The 17,065-nt window shown below is 44.6% G+C and overlaps 1 protein-coding gene across 6 annotated transcripts in view; it reads right to left on the bottom strand.

Moving 5' to 3' along the window:
• dysf (dysferlin, limb girdle muscular dystrophy 2B (autosomal recessive)) overlaps positions 1 to 17,065 on the bottom strand; it is a 361,838-nt gene that overhangs the window by 220,268 nt on the left and 124,505 nt on the right. For all 6 annotated transcript variants that reach the window (XM_068028674.1, XM_068028673.1, XM_068028677.1 and 3 more), the window contains exons 19-21: positions 10,754 to 10,931; positions 8,179 to 8,303; positions 7,317 to 7,423 (exon numbers count right to left, since the gene is read on the bottom strand). In XM_068028674.1, the coding sequence (XP_067884775.1) occupies positions 7,317 to 7,423; positions 8,179 to 8,303; positions 10,754 to 10,931 (410 nt within the window). The remainder of the gene's footprint in view (positions 1 to 7,316; positions 7,424 to 8,178; positions 8,304 to 10,753; positions 10,932 to 17,065) is intronic.

Genomic DNA, 17,065 nt, shown 5'->3' with positions numbered 1-17,065 from the left:
AGACAGGGTGGATAGCAAGAAGATTTTTCCCAGAGTGGGGGATTCAATTACTAGGGATCACGAGTTCAAAGAGAGAGGGGAAAAGTTTAGGGGGGATATGCATGGAAAGTTCTTTACGCAGAGGGTGGTGGGTGCCTGGAACGCGTTGCCAGCGGAGGTGGTAGACGCGGGCACGATAGCGTCTTTTAAGATGTATCTAGACAGATACATGAATGGGCAGGAAGCAAAGAGATACAGACCCTTAGAAAATAGGCGACAGGTTTAGATAGAGGATCTGGATCAGCGCAGGCTTGGAGGGCCAAAGGGCCTGCTCCTGTGCTGTAATTTTCTTTGTTCTTTGTTCTTTTGTTCAATCTCTCATGAGGGACCTTATCAAAAGCCTTACTGAAGTCCATGTAGACTACATCAACTGCTTCACCCTCATCTACACATCTAGTCACCTCCTTGAAAAATTCAATCAAGTTAGTTAGACACAGTCTCCCCCTGACAAAGCCATGCTGACTATCCTTGATTAATCCCTGCCTCTCCAAGTGGACATTAATCCTGACCCTAAGAATTTTTTCCAATAGCTTCCCTACCACTGATGTTAGACTCACTGGCCTGCAATTACCTGGTCTATCTCAGCTAACCTTCTTGAATAATGGTACCACATTCGCTGTCCTCCAGTCCTCTGGCACCTCTCCCGTGGCCAGAGAGGATCTGAAAATTTGTGTCAGAGCCCCTGCTATCTCCTGCCTTGCCTTGCACAACAGCCTGGGATACATCTCATCTGGGCCTGGGGATTTATCCACTTTTAAGCCCGCTAAAACATCTAATACTTCCTCCCTTTCAATGTTAATATGTTCAAGTATATGACAATCCCCCTCCCTGATCTCTACACCTACACCGTCCCTCTCCACAGTGAAAACAGATGAAAAGTAATCATTTAAAACCTCACCTATGTCCTCCGGCTCACACACAGATTGCCACTTTGGTCCCTAATGGGCCCTACTCTTTCCCTGGTTATCCTCTTGCCCTTAATATACTTATAAAACGCCTTAGGATTTTACATTATATTGACCGCCAATGTTTTTCATGTCCCCTCTTCGCTCTCCTAATTACTTTTTTAAGTACCCACCTACACTTTCTATACTCCTCTAGTGCCTCTGCTGTTTTCAGCGCTCCGAGTCTGCCATAAGCCTCCTTTTTTTTCCCTGATCCAATCCTCTACATCCCTTGACATCCAGGGTTCCCAGGACTTGTTGTCCTACCCTTCACCTTAACGGGTACATGTTGGCTCTGAACCCTCACTATTTCCTCCTTGAATGACTCCCACTGGCCTGATGTAGACTTTCCTACAAGTAGTTGCTCCCAGTCCACTTTGGCCAGATCCTGTTTTATCATATTGAAATCGGCCTTCCCCCAATTCAGTACCTTTATTTCTGGCCCATCTTTGTCCTTTTCCAGAACTACCTTAAATCTCACAGAATTATAGTCACTATCCCTGAAATGCTCCCCCACTGATACTTCTACCACTTGTCCAGCTTCATTCCCTAGGATTAGGTCCAGTACTGCCCCTTCTCTTGTAAGACTTTCTACGTACTGGCTCAAAAACCTCTCCTGTATGCATTTTAAGAATTCCTCCCCCTTTAAGCCTTTTACACTAAGACTATCCCAGTTGATATTAGGTAAGTTGAAATCCCCTACTATTATTACCCTATTATTTTTACACCTCTCTGAGATTTGCCTACATATCTGCTCCTCTATCTCTCCCTGACTGTTTGGAGGTCTGTAGTACACGCCCAGCCAAGTGATTGCCCCACTTTTGTCCTTAAGTTCTACCCATATGGCCTCATTTGAGGAACCTTCTAAGATACCATCCCTCCTTACTGCAGTAATTGGCTCCTTGATCAACAGTGCAATGCCACCTCCTCTTTTATCCCCTCCCCTATCACGCCTGAAGATTCTATACCCTGAAATATTGAGTTGCCAGTCCTGCCCCTCCCTCAGCCATGTCTCTGTGATAGCAATAATATCAGAATCCCATGTGCTAATCAATGCCCTCAATTCATCTGCCTTATTTGTAACACTCCTTGCATTAAAGTATACGCAATCCAGCCTTGTATTTTTCACTTGTGCCTTAACAGGTCTATATTTGCTCTGCCTTCCAGACTGACTCATTTTCTCTTCTATATTTGGCTGTGCCTCACCCCCTACTGTACCTCCACTCTGTATCCCATCCCCCTGCCAAATTAGTTGAAACTCCCCCCAACAGCACTCGCAAACCTCCCAGCAAGGATGTTGGTCCCGTTCTGGTTCAGGTGCAACCTGTCAAACTTATACAGGTCCCACCTTTGCCAGAAACAGACCCAGTGATCCAGGAACCTAAAGCCCTCCCTCCTGCATCACCTCCTCAGTCACACACTCAGCTGCTCTATCCTCCTATTCCTATACTCACTAGCACGTGGCACCGGGAGTAATCCAGAAATTACAACCTTTGAGGTCCTGCTTCTTAATCTGCTACCTAGCTCCCTAAATTCTTGTTGCAGGACCTCATCCCTCTTTCTACCTATGTTGTTGGTACCAATGTTTATCATGACCTCTGACTGCTCACCCTCCCCCTTCAGAATGTCCTGCAGCCGCTCCGTGAAATCCTTGACCCTAGCACCAGGGAGGCAACATACCATCCTGAAGTCTCGTTTGCGGCCACAGAAATGCCTATCTGCACCCCTTACAATAGAATCCCCTATCACTGTAACTCTTCCAACCCTTTTCTTCCCCTGCTGTGCAGCAGAGCCCTCTGTGGTGCCACGAACTTGGCTGTTGCTGCTTTCCCCTGGGAGGCCATCCCCCCAACAGTATCCAATTATATCTGTTTGAGAGGGGTTTGGCCACAGGGGACTCTGGCACTACCTGCCTGCACCTACTACTCCGTCTGGTGGTCACCCATCCCTTTTCTGCCTGTGCAGCCATTACTTGTGGTGACCACCTCACTAAACGTGCTATCCACGATGTTCTCAGTATTGCGGATGCTCCACAGTGAATCCACCCGCAGCTCCAGCTCCGTAATGTGGGTAGCCAGTATCTGCAGATGGATACACGTCCTGCACACATGGTCGTCAGGGACACTGGACAAAATGCTAGAATCGATTCTAAAAGACATGATAAATGGACGCTCAGATAATAATGATTTGATTGGGCATAGTCAATATGGATTAATGAATGGGAAATCATGTTTGACGAGCCTATTGGAGGTTTTTGAGGATGTTCCTAACAGAATTGATAAAGGAGTCGGTGGTCGTGGTATACTTTGATTTTCTGAAGGCTTTTGATAAAGTCCCCCACAGGAGGTTGGTTAGCAAAATTAAAGCACATGGGATAGGAGGTAATATACTGGCATTGATTACAGATTCGTTAACAGGTGGAAAGCAAACAGTAGGAACGAACAGGTCATTCTCGTTTTGGCAGGCTGTGACTAGTGGGGTACTGCAAGGATCAGTACTTGGACCTCAGCTGTTCACAACATATCTCAATGATTTGGATGTGGGGACCAAATGTAGTATTTCCAAGTTTGCAGATGACACAAAACTAGGTGGGAATGTGTGTTGTGAGGAAGATGCAAAGTGGCTTCAAGGGGATTTGGACAGACTTAGTGAGTGGACAAGAATGTGGCAGATGGAATATAATGTGGAAAAATGTGAGGTTATCCACTTTGGTAGGAGGAATAGATGTGCAGAGTATTTCATAAATGACAAGGAATTAGAAAGTGTAGATACAAAGGGACCTGAGCGTCCTTGTCAACAAGTCATTGAAAGCAGGTGCAGCAAGCAATTAAGAAGGCTAATGGTATGTTAGCCTTTATCGCAAGAAGACTTGAGTACAGGAGTGGTGAAGTCTTGCTTCAGTTGTTTAGAACTTTGGTTAGACCACACCTGGATTATTGTGTGCAGTTTTGGCCCCCTTACCTGAAGAAGGATATTATTGCCATAGAGCAAGTGCAACAAAGGTTCACTAGACTTGTTCCCGGGATGGCAGGACTCTCCTATGAAGAGAAATTATGAACATACGAACATACGAATTAGGAGCAGGAGTAGGCCACTCGGCCCTTCGAGCCTGCTCCGCCATTCAATAAGTTCATGGCTGAACTGATTACTCCACATTTCCACCTACCCTCGATAACCTTCTACCCCCTTGCTTATCAAGAATCTACCTACCTCTGCCTTAAAAATATTCAAAGACTCTGCTTCCACAGCCTTTTGAGGAAGAGAATTCCAAAGACTCATGACCTTCTAGTAAAAATTTCTCCTCATCTCTGTCTTAAATGGGCGACCCCTTATTTTTAAACAGTGACCCTTAGATCTAGATTCTCCCACAAGGGGAAACATCCTTTCCACATCCACCCTATCAAGACCCTTAAGAAACTTATATGTTTCAATCAGAGATGGGGGAAATTGGGCCTGTATTCTCTTGAGTTTCAAAGAATGAGAGGTGATCTCATTGAAACTGACAAAATACTTAAAGGGATAGCCAGGGTAGATGCAGCTAAGATATTTCCCCTGGTTGGGGAGTCTAGAACCAGGGGATACAATTTCAAAATAAGAGGGAAGCCACTTAGGACAGAGATGAGGAGAAATTTCTTTGCTCAGAGGGTTGTGAATCTTTGGAATTCTCTACCCCAGAGGGCTGTGGAAGCTCAGTCATTGAGTACGTTTCAAGCAGAGATTGACAGATTTCTCAATGCCAATAACACAAAAGGATATGAGGATAGTGTGGGAAAAAGGCATTGAAGTGGATGATCAGCCGTGATCTTATTGATTGGTGGGGCAGGCTCGATGGGCTGAATGGCCTACTCCTGCTCCTATGTTCCTATAATATACACAGGGTTTTTTATTCTCTATAATGCACACAAAGGCTGCTATTCTCTATAATATACACAGGATTTGTATTGAACAAGGGGCTGCTGTCTTCTATAATATTCACAGGTTCTGTTATTCTGTATAATGTACTCAGAAGCTGCTATTCTCTATAATGTACACAGGGTTTGTATTCTCTATAATATGAAGAAGGGGCTGCTATTCCCTATAATATTCACTGGTTTTGTTATTCTCTATAATGTACACAGAAGCTGCTATTCTCTGTAATATGCACAGAGTTTGTTATTCCCTTTCATATAGACAGGGGTTGCTATTCTCTATCATATACAGAGACTGCTCTCCTCTATAATATATACAGGGGCTGCTATTCTTTATATGATACAGAGGCTGCTGTTACAATCCAGTTCAGGACCATTACTTTTAAAAAGAGAAAGACGAATTCATAGGTGTTACTGAAAGAATTACGCCACAAGGTTTCACTTTCAAACAAAAAACTTTACAAGAGTTAAAAAAAGAAAAACGCTATTAACTTAACATTACAATTCGAAATCATTTATACTTAAACTCTAAATTTCAACAGAACATGCTGTTTTAATTTTACTTCAACCCCGAGTTCCCCTTTATGTTACAGGATCTTAGCAGTTTGTTCACTTCTCCTGGAAAAAATCAAAAGTGTACCACAGCTCTCAGGAATTCACTTTGACTTTCCTTAATTTCTCAACTGTCTTCCGAGGTATGCGATCTCCTGTGGATTCTCCAACTAGCATCCGAATCTAAATCAACACCTCACAAATCTGGATTTGCAGCTTGAGCATGGGCCTTACTTTTTTTTATTCTTTCATGGGAATTGGGCATCACTGGCAAGGCCAGCATTTGTTGCCCATCTCTAATTGCCCTTGACACCTGAGTGGCTTGCTCGGCCATTTCAGAGAGCAGTTAAGAGTCAACCACATTGCTGTGGGTCTGGGGTCACATGTAGGCCTGACCAGGTAAGGACAGCAGATTTCTTTCCTTAAAGGACATTAGTGAACCAGATGGGGTTTTACAGTAATTGATGGTAGTTTCAAGGCACCATTACTGAAACTGGCTTTCAATTCCAGATTTTTTAAAAATTAATTAATTGGATTTTTAAAAATTAATTGATTGGATTTAAATTCCACCAGCTGTCATGGTGGGATTTGAACCCATGTCCCCAGGGCATTAGCTTGGGCTTTTGGTTGCTTGCCATTTCAACACCGCCATCCCCCACCTCCCTCCCACCCCCACCCTGCTCTCATGCTCACATTTCTGTCTTTGGCCTGCTGCACTGTTCCAGTGAACATCAACGCAAGTTCGAGGAACAGCATCTCATTTTCCGATTAGGCACGCTACAGCCTTCCTTCAGTTCAATAATTTCAGAGCATGACTGGCCCTTTTTTTATCATTATTTTACTTTGTTTTATCATTGTTTTACCATGTGCCTGCCTTAAACTGTCTTTTTATGTTTGGCCTTTTGGTTAGGGCTGTTCATTATTCTCTCATTAACACTCTCTCTGCAATAATGCTTTGTCTTTCACCACACCATTAGCACACTCTCTTTGCCTTTGCCCCATGAACTCCTTGTCAGTTAATCTCTCAGGCCGGCCCTCTGTCCTATCACACACCTTCCCTTTTGTTCTCTTTCACCCCCCCCCCCCCCAGCTTCACTTGCTTAAAACGTATTACATTTCTAACCTTTGCCAGTTCTGATGAAAGGTCACAGACCTGAAATGTTAACTCTGCTTCTCGCGCCACAGATGCTGCCAGACCTGCTGAGTATTTCCAGCACTTTCTGTTTTTATTTCAGCTTTCCAGCATCCACAGTGTTTTGCTTTTATTGATTGTATTATGACCAGCTGAGAAAGGGGTCTAGGAGTCCCTCTCAGCTTTCACCTGGTCTTACCGTAACAGGGTTTAATTTTAAACACACTGTGTTTTTAGCTCCCCCTTGGAGAATCCTTGTTCACCGCTTTCCAATTATACCCACATGAACAATTGATATTGCTAACAGTGACAGAACAATCCCTTCCAGACTTTCTAGCTTCAACTCCAAACTAAACAAGTCCACCTGCTGTTTTATGGCTCTCACCTCTCTAACTTTGTATCTGTAAGCACTCATGGAGATATCTTGGAACTTTAAATATTGAATGGTCTGCAACCTCTTGAAATTCTTACAGCTACACATTTAACTCCCCAAAATTAAAAGTGACCTCTAAAATATTAATACATACCATAAACACTGCTATTCTCTATAATATACCCGAGGGTTGCTATTCTCCATAATATACACAGGGCTGCTATTGCATGTAATATATACAAGGGCTGCTATTCTCTATATTGTTCACTGGGTTCTACACTCTATAATGCACAATGGGTGTTACTCTCTATAATAACAGTACACATTGCTGTGTGACCTGAATGGCTGATGCTGTTTTCCAGATCTACCTGCAGTCAGTGATGACAAAGTCAATCAGTTCATCAATTTTTGCCTTCACTTCACTCTCAGGACTTTTTGCCTTGATGGCAAGATGGACCAGCTCGAGACAGGATTCCTACAAAGAACACAGGACCACAGGCACGTCAAATATAACATGGAATTATAGCTATTTTAAAACGAGTAGTCACAGGCATGACAAATGTAATATGGGATCACGGCCAAATGAAAAATAGATCACAGGCTTGTGGAAAATAACACAGGATCACACAGGATGGATATATCGGAGTCCTGGTCTAGTTGCACTCTGTTCCAGTGCACTCCTATCAAAGTTATTGTGGAGTGGCTTTTTTCTGTGTCAATGTCTTTATACATTTTGGGGAGTGCAACAAAAGAGCTGGGGATAATTGCAGAAATCGAATCACCGCGGCCTGGTCCAGGCTGGGGGCTTGGAGAGTGGGCGGAGTCACCAAGACCATTGACGGGGAAAGGTGAAGGACCGGTGCTGGAGGGGTGTGGCCAGTGCCGGGGGCAGGGCCAGTGCCGGGGGCAGGGGCAGGTTCCATGGTCAGGGACCTGTTTCTGGGAGGGGAAGGGGTCCTCCTGACACCATCTTTCCTTGGCTTAGACAACAATGTCCCATTTTGCAGCACCCCAGGGTGGGATAGGCAGAAAGGCTCCTGTGATCACCCGAAGTGCTGACCATGAGGTGACCCTCCCACTGACCCCACAAATACTAGCTGAAGTCCAATGCCAAAAGGCCAAGGCTGACCCCACCCTCTACCACCTTGGAAATTTCTGGGCCTTTATTTTCATTGCCCCCCCATTAACTAGCAATCATTCCCCCCCCGACAAAACCCCATCAACACTCACGAGTCTGTCCACAGCATTAAGCAGGATGTTGAGAGCATCGATCCTGTAACTGATATCCTCCCAGTATGACGACAAGACTACGACTGGCTTGACATTACCCCAGGGCAGGAAGTAATAATGGCAGCCTGAGAAAGATCCAGAACAATGAGTGAGCATCGCTCTCAGCATCATCCAGCCCTCTCCGCTCCTCCCTCCCTAAATCTGTTTCCGGCTATCTTCCTGTAGTTACTGCTGCAAAGTGAGATTGTTAGTCTTTCAGAAATAACTTCCACGTGGTTAAAGTTCGAGTGGTTTCAAACAATAAACTCTAATATATTGACTAATAGTACTAATTCTCGTGTTTGTTTATAACTTGGATGAAATAATGACCATCTAATGGCAGCAAGACCAAGCAGCAAGGCGGGTACTTGCTCTCACAATCCTCCCTCTGGTTCTGATCCGAGACATATCTTAGGAAGAAGTCAGGATAGGACCAGACACTTACCAATAAGAACATAAAACATAAGAAATAGGAGTAGGAGCAGAACATATGGCCCCTGGAGACTGCTTCGACATTCAATAAAATTGTAGATGATCATCTACCTCAACTCCGCCTTCCTGCCTGATCCTCATATCCCTTGATTCTCTTCACTCCCAAAGTTCTAACAATCTCCGAAAAAAAGAAGGAAACCTCTGAATATACTTTAGGAATGAACTTCCAAAGCTCTCGGAAGTAGAGAATTTCAAAGATTCGCAACCCTTTGAGTGAAGAAATTTCTCCTGATCTCAGTCGGAAATGGCCAACCCCTTATTCTGAGTCTGTGACCCCTAGTTCTAGGGGAAACATATTCTCAGCATCTACCCTCTCAATCCCCTTAAGATTGTTTTATGTTTCAATTAAATCACCTCTCATTATTCTAAACTCCAGAGAATAAATGCCTGGTAGATGCCAGTGTTGTAGCTGTACTGGAACAGCTTGGCTAGGTGCGCGGCAAGTTCTGGAGCACAGGTCTTCAGTACTATTGCCGGAATGTTGTCAGGGCCCATAGCCTTTGCAGTATTCAGTGCCTTCAGCTGCCTTGATGTCAAGGGCAGTCACTCTCATCTCACCTCTGGAATTCAGCTTTTGTGTCCATGTTTGGACCTAGCTGTAACGAGGTCTGAAGTCAAGCGCCCCTGGTGGAACCCAAACCGAGTGTCAGCGCGCAGGTTATTGCTGAGTAAGAGCCACTTGATAGCACAGTCAATAACACCTTTCATTACTTTACTGATGATCGAGAGTAGACTTATGGGGCAGTAATTGGCCGGATTGAATTTGTCCTGCTTTTTGTGGACAGGACATACCTGGGCAATTTTCCACATTGTTGGGTAGATGCCAGTGTTGTAGCTGTACTGTAACAGCTTGGCTAGGGGCGTGGTTAGTTCTGGAGCAAAAGTCTTCAGCACTACATTGGGATGTTGTCAGGGCCCATAGCTTTTGCAGTATCCAGTGCCTTCAGCTGTTTCTTCATGTCACATGGAGTGAATCTAACTGACTGAAGATTGCTTTCTGTGATAATGGGGACCACAGGGGAGTCCAAGATGGATCATCCACTCGCCACTTCTGGCTGAAGATGCAAATACTTCAGCCTTGGCTTTTGCACTGATGTGCTGGGCTCCCCCATCGTTGAGGATGTGGATATTTGTGGAGCCTCCTTATAGAGTCATAAAGTCATAGAGTTGGATAGCATAGAAACAGGCCCTTCGGCCCACCACGTCCATGCTGACCATAATGCCTATCTATACTAATCCCACCTGCCTGCATTAATTCCATATCCCTCTATGCCTTGCTCATTCAAGTACCTGTCCAGATGCCTCTTAAATGTCGCTACTGTTCCTGCCTCCACCACCTCCTCAGGCAGCTCATTCCAGATACCCACTATTCTTTGTGTGAAAAATTTACCCCTTTGATCCCCTTTAAACCTCCTCCCTCTCACCTTAAATCTATGCCCTCTAGTTTTAGTCACTCCTACCATGGGAAACAGACTCTGGCTATCTACCCTATCTATGCTTCTCATAATTTTATATACCTCGATCATGTCCCCTCTCAGCCTCCTTCACTCCAGGGAAAACAGACCCAGCCTATCCAATCTCTCTTTATAACTCAAGCTCTCCAAACCAGGCACATCCTTGTGAATCTTTTCTGCACCCTCTCTAGCTTAATCACATCTTTCCTGTAATGTGGTGACCAGAACTGCACACAGTACTCCAAATGCAGCCTAACCAACGTTATGTACAACTGTAACATGACGTCCCAACTCTTGTGCTCAATGCCTCGGCCAAGCATGCCATACGCCTTCTTCACCACCCTGTCTACCTGTGTTGCCACTTGTTAGTTGTTTAATTGCCCATCACCATTCACCTGGAATGTTGGCAACATGCACGCACTAACTCCATCACTAATTGTGTTATACACAAAGCCAATGCCCAACCATTTGCATATTTGTGAATCAAGGCGAAACAAATTCCCTTCTCATTTGCATATTTGTGAATAAAGTGAAAATAATTACCTGGTCTATTTGTATATTTGTGAGTGAAGTATAGAAGCCTGACCTACCGTCGAACACAGCCCGGCTGTATTGGGTGGTGGAGGCCAGGGGTCGGCAAGTGGCGTCGAACTTGTTGCCATAGTTACCGATGCTGACCTCGAACTGGATGGCATCACCCACCTCCTGAAGCATGGTGGCTGAGTAGAAGACAGCACACAGGTGGAACTTACGGCGGCGGAGGTGTTTCTGGTGAGGAAGAAGAACGGGAAGGCATGGTCACAAGGAGGGAAGATGGTTTCTGGTGGCTCCTCACTGGTGGAGAGCGATCAGCCAATGGAGACGGAACTGGACAATGTCACATAGAATGTACGGCACTGAAACAGGCCATTCGGCCCAACAGGTCCATGCTGGTGTTTATGTTGCAGACTCCTTCCACTTCTTCATCAAGCCTCAGCAATGTAACCTTCTATTCCATTCTCCCTCATGTGTTTATTTAGCTTTCCCTTAATTGTGTCTATTTTATTCATCTCAACCACTTACTCTGGTAGCAAGTTCCACATTCTCACTACTCTGGGTTAAGAAGTGGTTATCTTAGATTGATGGTCTCCAGTTCTGGTCCTGCCCACAACTGAAAACATCTTCTCTATGTCTACCCTATCAAGTCCTTTCATCATCTTAAAGACCTCGATCAGGTCCCTCCTCAGTGTTCTCTTTTCTAGTGAAAAGAGCCCGAGCCTGTTCAATCCTTCCTGTTAGTTAGTTCTGGTATTATCCTTATGAATCTTTTTTTGCACCCTCTCTAGTGCCTCTAAATCCTTTTTATAATCTGGAGACCAGAACTGTTCACAGTGCTGCAAGTGCAGCCTAACTAAGTGCATGGAATTATAGGATGATACAACACAGAAGGAGGCCATTCGACCCATCTTGCCTGTGCTGGTTCTTTGTACTTAGATTTCCAGAAGGCATTTGATAAGGTGTCACATCAAAGGTTATTGCAGAAAATAAAAGCTCATGGTGTAAGGGGTAACATATTGGCATGGATAGAAGATTGGCTAGCTAACAGAAAATAGATCAGGCATAAATGGGTCATTGTCTGGTTGGCAGGATGTAACGAGTGGTGTACCACAGGGATCTCTGCTGGGGCTGCAACTTTTTACAATTTATATAAATGACTTAGATGAAGGGACCAAATGTATGGTTGCTAAATTTGCTGATGATGCAAAGATCAGAAGGAAAGTAACTTGTGAAGAGGACATAAGGCGGCTACAAAGGGGATATAGATAGTGGCGCAGTGGTTAGCACTGCAGCCTCACAGCTCCAACAACTGGGGTTCAGTTCTGGGTACTGCCTGTGTGGAGTTTGCAAGTTCTCCCTGTGATCATGTGGGTTTCTGCCGGGTGCTCTGGTTTCCTCCCACAGCCAAAGACTTGCAGGTTGATAGGTAAATTGACCATTGTAAATTGCCCCTCGTGTAGGGATGTGGTAGGGAATATGCAATTAATGTAGAATTAGTATAAATGGCTGGTTGTTTGTCAGCACAGACTCAGTGGGCCAAAGGGCCTATTTCAGTGCTGTATCTCTAAATAAAAATAAAATAGGTTAAGAGAGTGGGCAAAGACCTGGCAGATGCAATATAATGTGAGAAAATGTGAAATTGTCCACTGTGGCAGGAAGAATAAAAAAGCATATTATCTAAATGGTGAGAGATTGCAGAGCTCTGAGATGCAGAGGGATCTGGGTGTCCTAGTGCATGAATCACAAAAGGTTAGTACGCAGGTACAGCAAGTAATTAGGAAAGCTAATAGAATGTTATCATTTATTGCAAGCGGAATTGAATACAAAAATAGGGAGGTTATGCTTCAGCTATACAGGGCATCGGTGAGACCACATCTGGAGTACTAGTCTACTTATTTAAGGAAGGTTGTAAATACGATGGAGACAGTACAGAGAAGGTTTACTTGACTCATACCTGGAATGTGCAGGCTGTCTTACGAGGAGAGATTGGACAGGCTAGGCTTGTATCCGCTGGAATTTAGAAGAGTAAGAAGTGACTTGATTGAAACATATAAGATCCTGAGGGGTCTTAACAGGGTGGATGTGGAAAGGATGTTTCCCCTTGTGGGAGAATCTAGAACTAGGGGTCACTGTTTAAAATAAAGGGTCACCCATTTAAGACAGAAGATGAGGAGAAATGTTTTCTATCAGAAGGTCATGAGTCTTTGGAACTCTCTTCCTCAAAAGGCTTAAAGGGGGCAGAATTCTTAAAGTGCATACAGGAGAGCTTTTTGAGCCAGCACGTAGAAAGTCCTACAAGAGAAGGGGCAGTACTGGACCTAATCTTAGGGAATGAAGCCGGACAAGTGGTAGAAGTGTCAGTGGGGGTGCATTTCGGGGAGAGTGATCATAACTCTGTAAGATTTAAGGTAGTTCTGGAAAAGGACAAAGATGCACCGGAAATAAAGGTACTGAATTGGGGGAAGGCCGATTTTAATATGATAAAACAGGATGTGGCAAAAGTGGACTGGGAGCAGCTACCTGTAGGAAAGTCTACATCAGACCAGTGGGAGTCTCTCAAAGAGGAAATAGTGAGGGTTCAGGACCAACATGTTCCCCTTAAGGTGAAGGGTAGGACCAACAAGTCCAGGGAGCCCTGAATGTCAAGGGATATAGAGGATTGGATCAGGAAAAAAAAGGAGGCTTATGGCAAATTCAGAGGGCTGAAAACAGCAGAGGCACTAGAGGAGTATAGAAAGTGTAAGGGGGTACTTAAAAAAGTAATTAAGAGAGCGAAGAGGGGGCATGAAAAAACACTGGCGGATAAGGATAAAGGAAAATCCCGAGGCATTTTATAAGTATATTAAGGGCAAGAGGATAACCAGGGAAACAGTGGGGCCCATTCGGGACCAAAGTAGCAATCTGTGTGAGGAGCTGGAGGACAATAGGTGAGGTTTTAAATTATTACATTTCACCTGTGTTCATTATGGAGAAGGACGATGTAGGTGTAGAGGTCAGGGAGGGGGATTGTGATATACTTGAACAAATTAGCACTGAAAGGGAAGAGGTATTAGCTGTTTTAACGGGCTTAAAAGTGGATAAATCCCCAGGCCCAGATGAGATGTATCCCAGGCTGTTATCTGAGGCAAGGGAGGAGATTGCAGGGGCTCTGACACAAATTTTCAAATCCTCTCTGGCGACAGGAGAGGTGCCAGAGGACTGGAGGACAGCGAATGTGGTACCATTATTCAAGAAGGATAGTACGGATAAACCAAATAATTATAGGCCAGTGAGTCTAACATCAGTGGTAGGGAAACTATTGGAAAAAATTCTGAGGGAGAGGATTAATCTCCACTTGGAGAGACAGGGATTAATCAAGGATAGTCAGCATGGTTTTGTCAGGGGGAGATTGTGTCTAACAACTTTGATTGAATTTTTGGAGGAGGTGAAGAGGTGTGTAGATGAGGGTAAAGTTGATGTAGTATACATGGATATCAGTAAGGCTTTTGATAAGGTCCCGCATGGGAGATTGGTTAAGAAGGTAAGAGCCCATGGGATCCAGGGCAATTTGGAAAATTGGATCCAAAATTGGCTTCGTGGCAGGAGGCAGAGGGTGATGGTCAAGGGTTGTTTTTGCGATTGGAAGCCAGTGGTGTACCACAGGGATCGATGCTGGGACCCTTGCTGTTTGCAGTGTACATTAATGATTAAGACGTGAATATAGGAGGTATGATCAGTAAGTTCACAAATGCCATGAAAATTGGTGGTGTTGTAAATAGTGAGGAGGAAAACCTTAGATTACAGGGCGCTATAGATGGGCTGGTAAGATGGGCGGAGCAGTGGCAAATGCAAATTAATCCTGAGAAGTGTGAGATGATGCATTTTGGGAGGACTAACAACGCAAGGGAATATACAATGGATGGTAGGATCCTAGGAAGTATAGAGGTTAGAGGGACCTTGGTGTACTCGTCCATAGATCACTGAAGGCAGCAGCACAGGTAGATAAGGTGGTTAGGAAGGTATATGGGATACTTGCCTTTATTAGTCAAGGCATTGAATATAGGAGCAGGGAGGTTATGATGGAGCTGTACAAAATGCTAGTTGGGTCACAGCTGGAGTACTGTGTACAGTTCTGATCGCCACACTATAGGAAGGAGGTGATTGCACTGAAGACAGTGCAGAGGAGATTCACCAGGATGTTGCCTGGGATTGAGCATTTCAGCTGTGAAGAGAGACTGAAAAGGCTAGGTTGTTTTCCTTAGAGCAGAGAAGGCTGAGGGGAGATATGATTGAGGTATACAAAATTATGAGGGGCATAGATAGGGTAGATAGGAAGAAACTTTGTCCCTTAGCAGAGGTATCAATAATCAGGGGGCATAGATTTAAGGGAAGGAGCAGGAGGTTTAGAGGGGATTTGAGGAAATATTTTTTCACCCAGAGGGTAGTTGGAATCTGGAACACACTGCCTGAAGCTGTGGTAGAGGCAGGAACCCTCACAACATTTGAGAAGTATTTAGATGAGCACTTGAAACGCCATAGCGTACAAGGCTACGGGCCAAGTGCTGGAAAATGGGATTAGAATTGATAGGTGCTTGATGGCCAGCATGGACACGATGGGCAAAGGGCCTGTTTCTGTGCTGTATAACTCTATGATTCTATGACTAAAAGGCGGTGGAATCAGAATCTTTGAATATTTTTAAGGCAGAAGTCGATAGATTATTGATAAACAAGGGGTAGAAGGTTATCGGGGGTAGGTGGAAATGTGGAGTCATCAGTTCAGCCATGAACTTATTGAATGGCAGAGCAGGCTCGAAGGGCCGAGTGGCCTACTCCTGCTCCTAATTCGTATGTTCATATGTTCATATGAAATTAGTCCCACTCCCTCTGCTTTTTTCCCCACAGCCCTGCAATTTTTTTCCCTTCAAAGATTTATCCAATTCTCTTTTGAAAGTTAATACTGAATCTGTTTCACTGCCCATTCCAGATCACAACAACTCACTGCATAAAAAAATGTTTTCTCATCTTACCTCTACCTCCTTTGGCAATTATTTAAAACCTGTGTCCTCTATTAAACCCTATTGCCAGTGGAAATATTTTCTCCTTATTTACTCTATCAAAGCCATCATAACATACTGGATGATTTGACCATCTGATGGCACTGACATTCCAAGTTTCTGGAGAAGTTGACTTGATCTCACCAGTAGCTGTCACCTTTAGACATGAGTCTTCCATCAAGTCTCCATGTGTGACCATCTACAATGGAGATCAAATCTGCTTTTTCTTTCAAATGTTTTCGTAGAAACTATGAATTCTGTAGTACTGCATTAAGGCCACCAGGGGGAGTGCTAATTCTTCCGTCACTCACATGGTTCAGGGTCCTGTTACCGTGCTCGAACCGAGTAATGAAGAGGTACCTGGTACCGTGCTCTAACCTGGTAATGAAGAGTAACCTGGTACCGTGCTCTAACCTAGTAATGAAGAGGTACCTGGTACCGTGCTCTAACCTGGTAATGAAGAGTAACCTGGTACCGTGCTCTAACCTGGTAATGAAGAGGTACCTGGTACCGTGCTCTAACCTGGTAATGAAGAGGTACCTGGTACCGTGCTCTAACCTGGTAATGAAGAGGTACCTGGTACCGTGCTCTAACCTGGTAATGAAGAGTAACCTGATACCGTGCTCGAACCGAGTAATGAAGAGGTACCTGGTACCGTGCTCTAACCTGGTAATGAAGAGTAACCTGGTACCGTGCTCTAACCTGGTAATGAAGAGGTACCTGGTACCGTGCTCTAACCTGGTAATGAAGAGTAACCTGGTACCGTGCTCTAACCTGGTAATGAAGAGGTACCTGGTACCGTGCTCTAACCTAGTAATGAAGAGGTACCTGGTACCGTGCTCTAACCTGATACCGTGCTCTAACCTAGTAATGAAGAGGTACCTGGTACCGTGCTCTAACCTGGTAATGAAGAGTAACCTGGTACCATGCTCTAACCTGGTAATGAAGAGGTACCTGGCACCGTGCTCTAACCTAGTAATGAAGAGGTACCTGGTACCGTGCTCTAACCTGATACCGTGCTCTAACCTAGTAATGAAGAGGTACCTGGTACCGTGCTCTAACCTGGTAATGAAGAGTAACCTGGTACCGTGCTCTAACCTGGTAATGAAGAGTAACCTGGTACCGTGCTCTAACCTGGTAATGAAGAATAACCTGGTACCGTGCTCCAACCTGATACCGTGCTCTAACCTAGTAATGAAGAGGTACCTGGTACCGTGCTCTAACCTGGTAATGAAGAGTAACCTGGTACCGTGCTCTAACCTGGTAATGAAGAGGTACCTGGTACCGTGCTCTAACCTGGTAATGAAGAATAACCTGGTACCATGCTCTAAC

Source organism: Heterodontus francisci, chromosome 1, assembly GCF_036365525.1.
Source record: "Heterodontus francisci isolate sHetFra1 chromosome 1, sHetFra1.hap1, whole genome shotgun sequence".
Classification (NCBI taxonomy): Eukaryota; Metazoa; Chordata; class Chondrichthyes; order Heterodontiformes; family Heterodontidae; genus Heterodontus; species Heterodontus francisci.
This window is presented reverse-complemented; position numbering and strand designations above follow the sequence as displayed.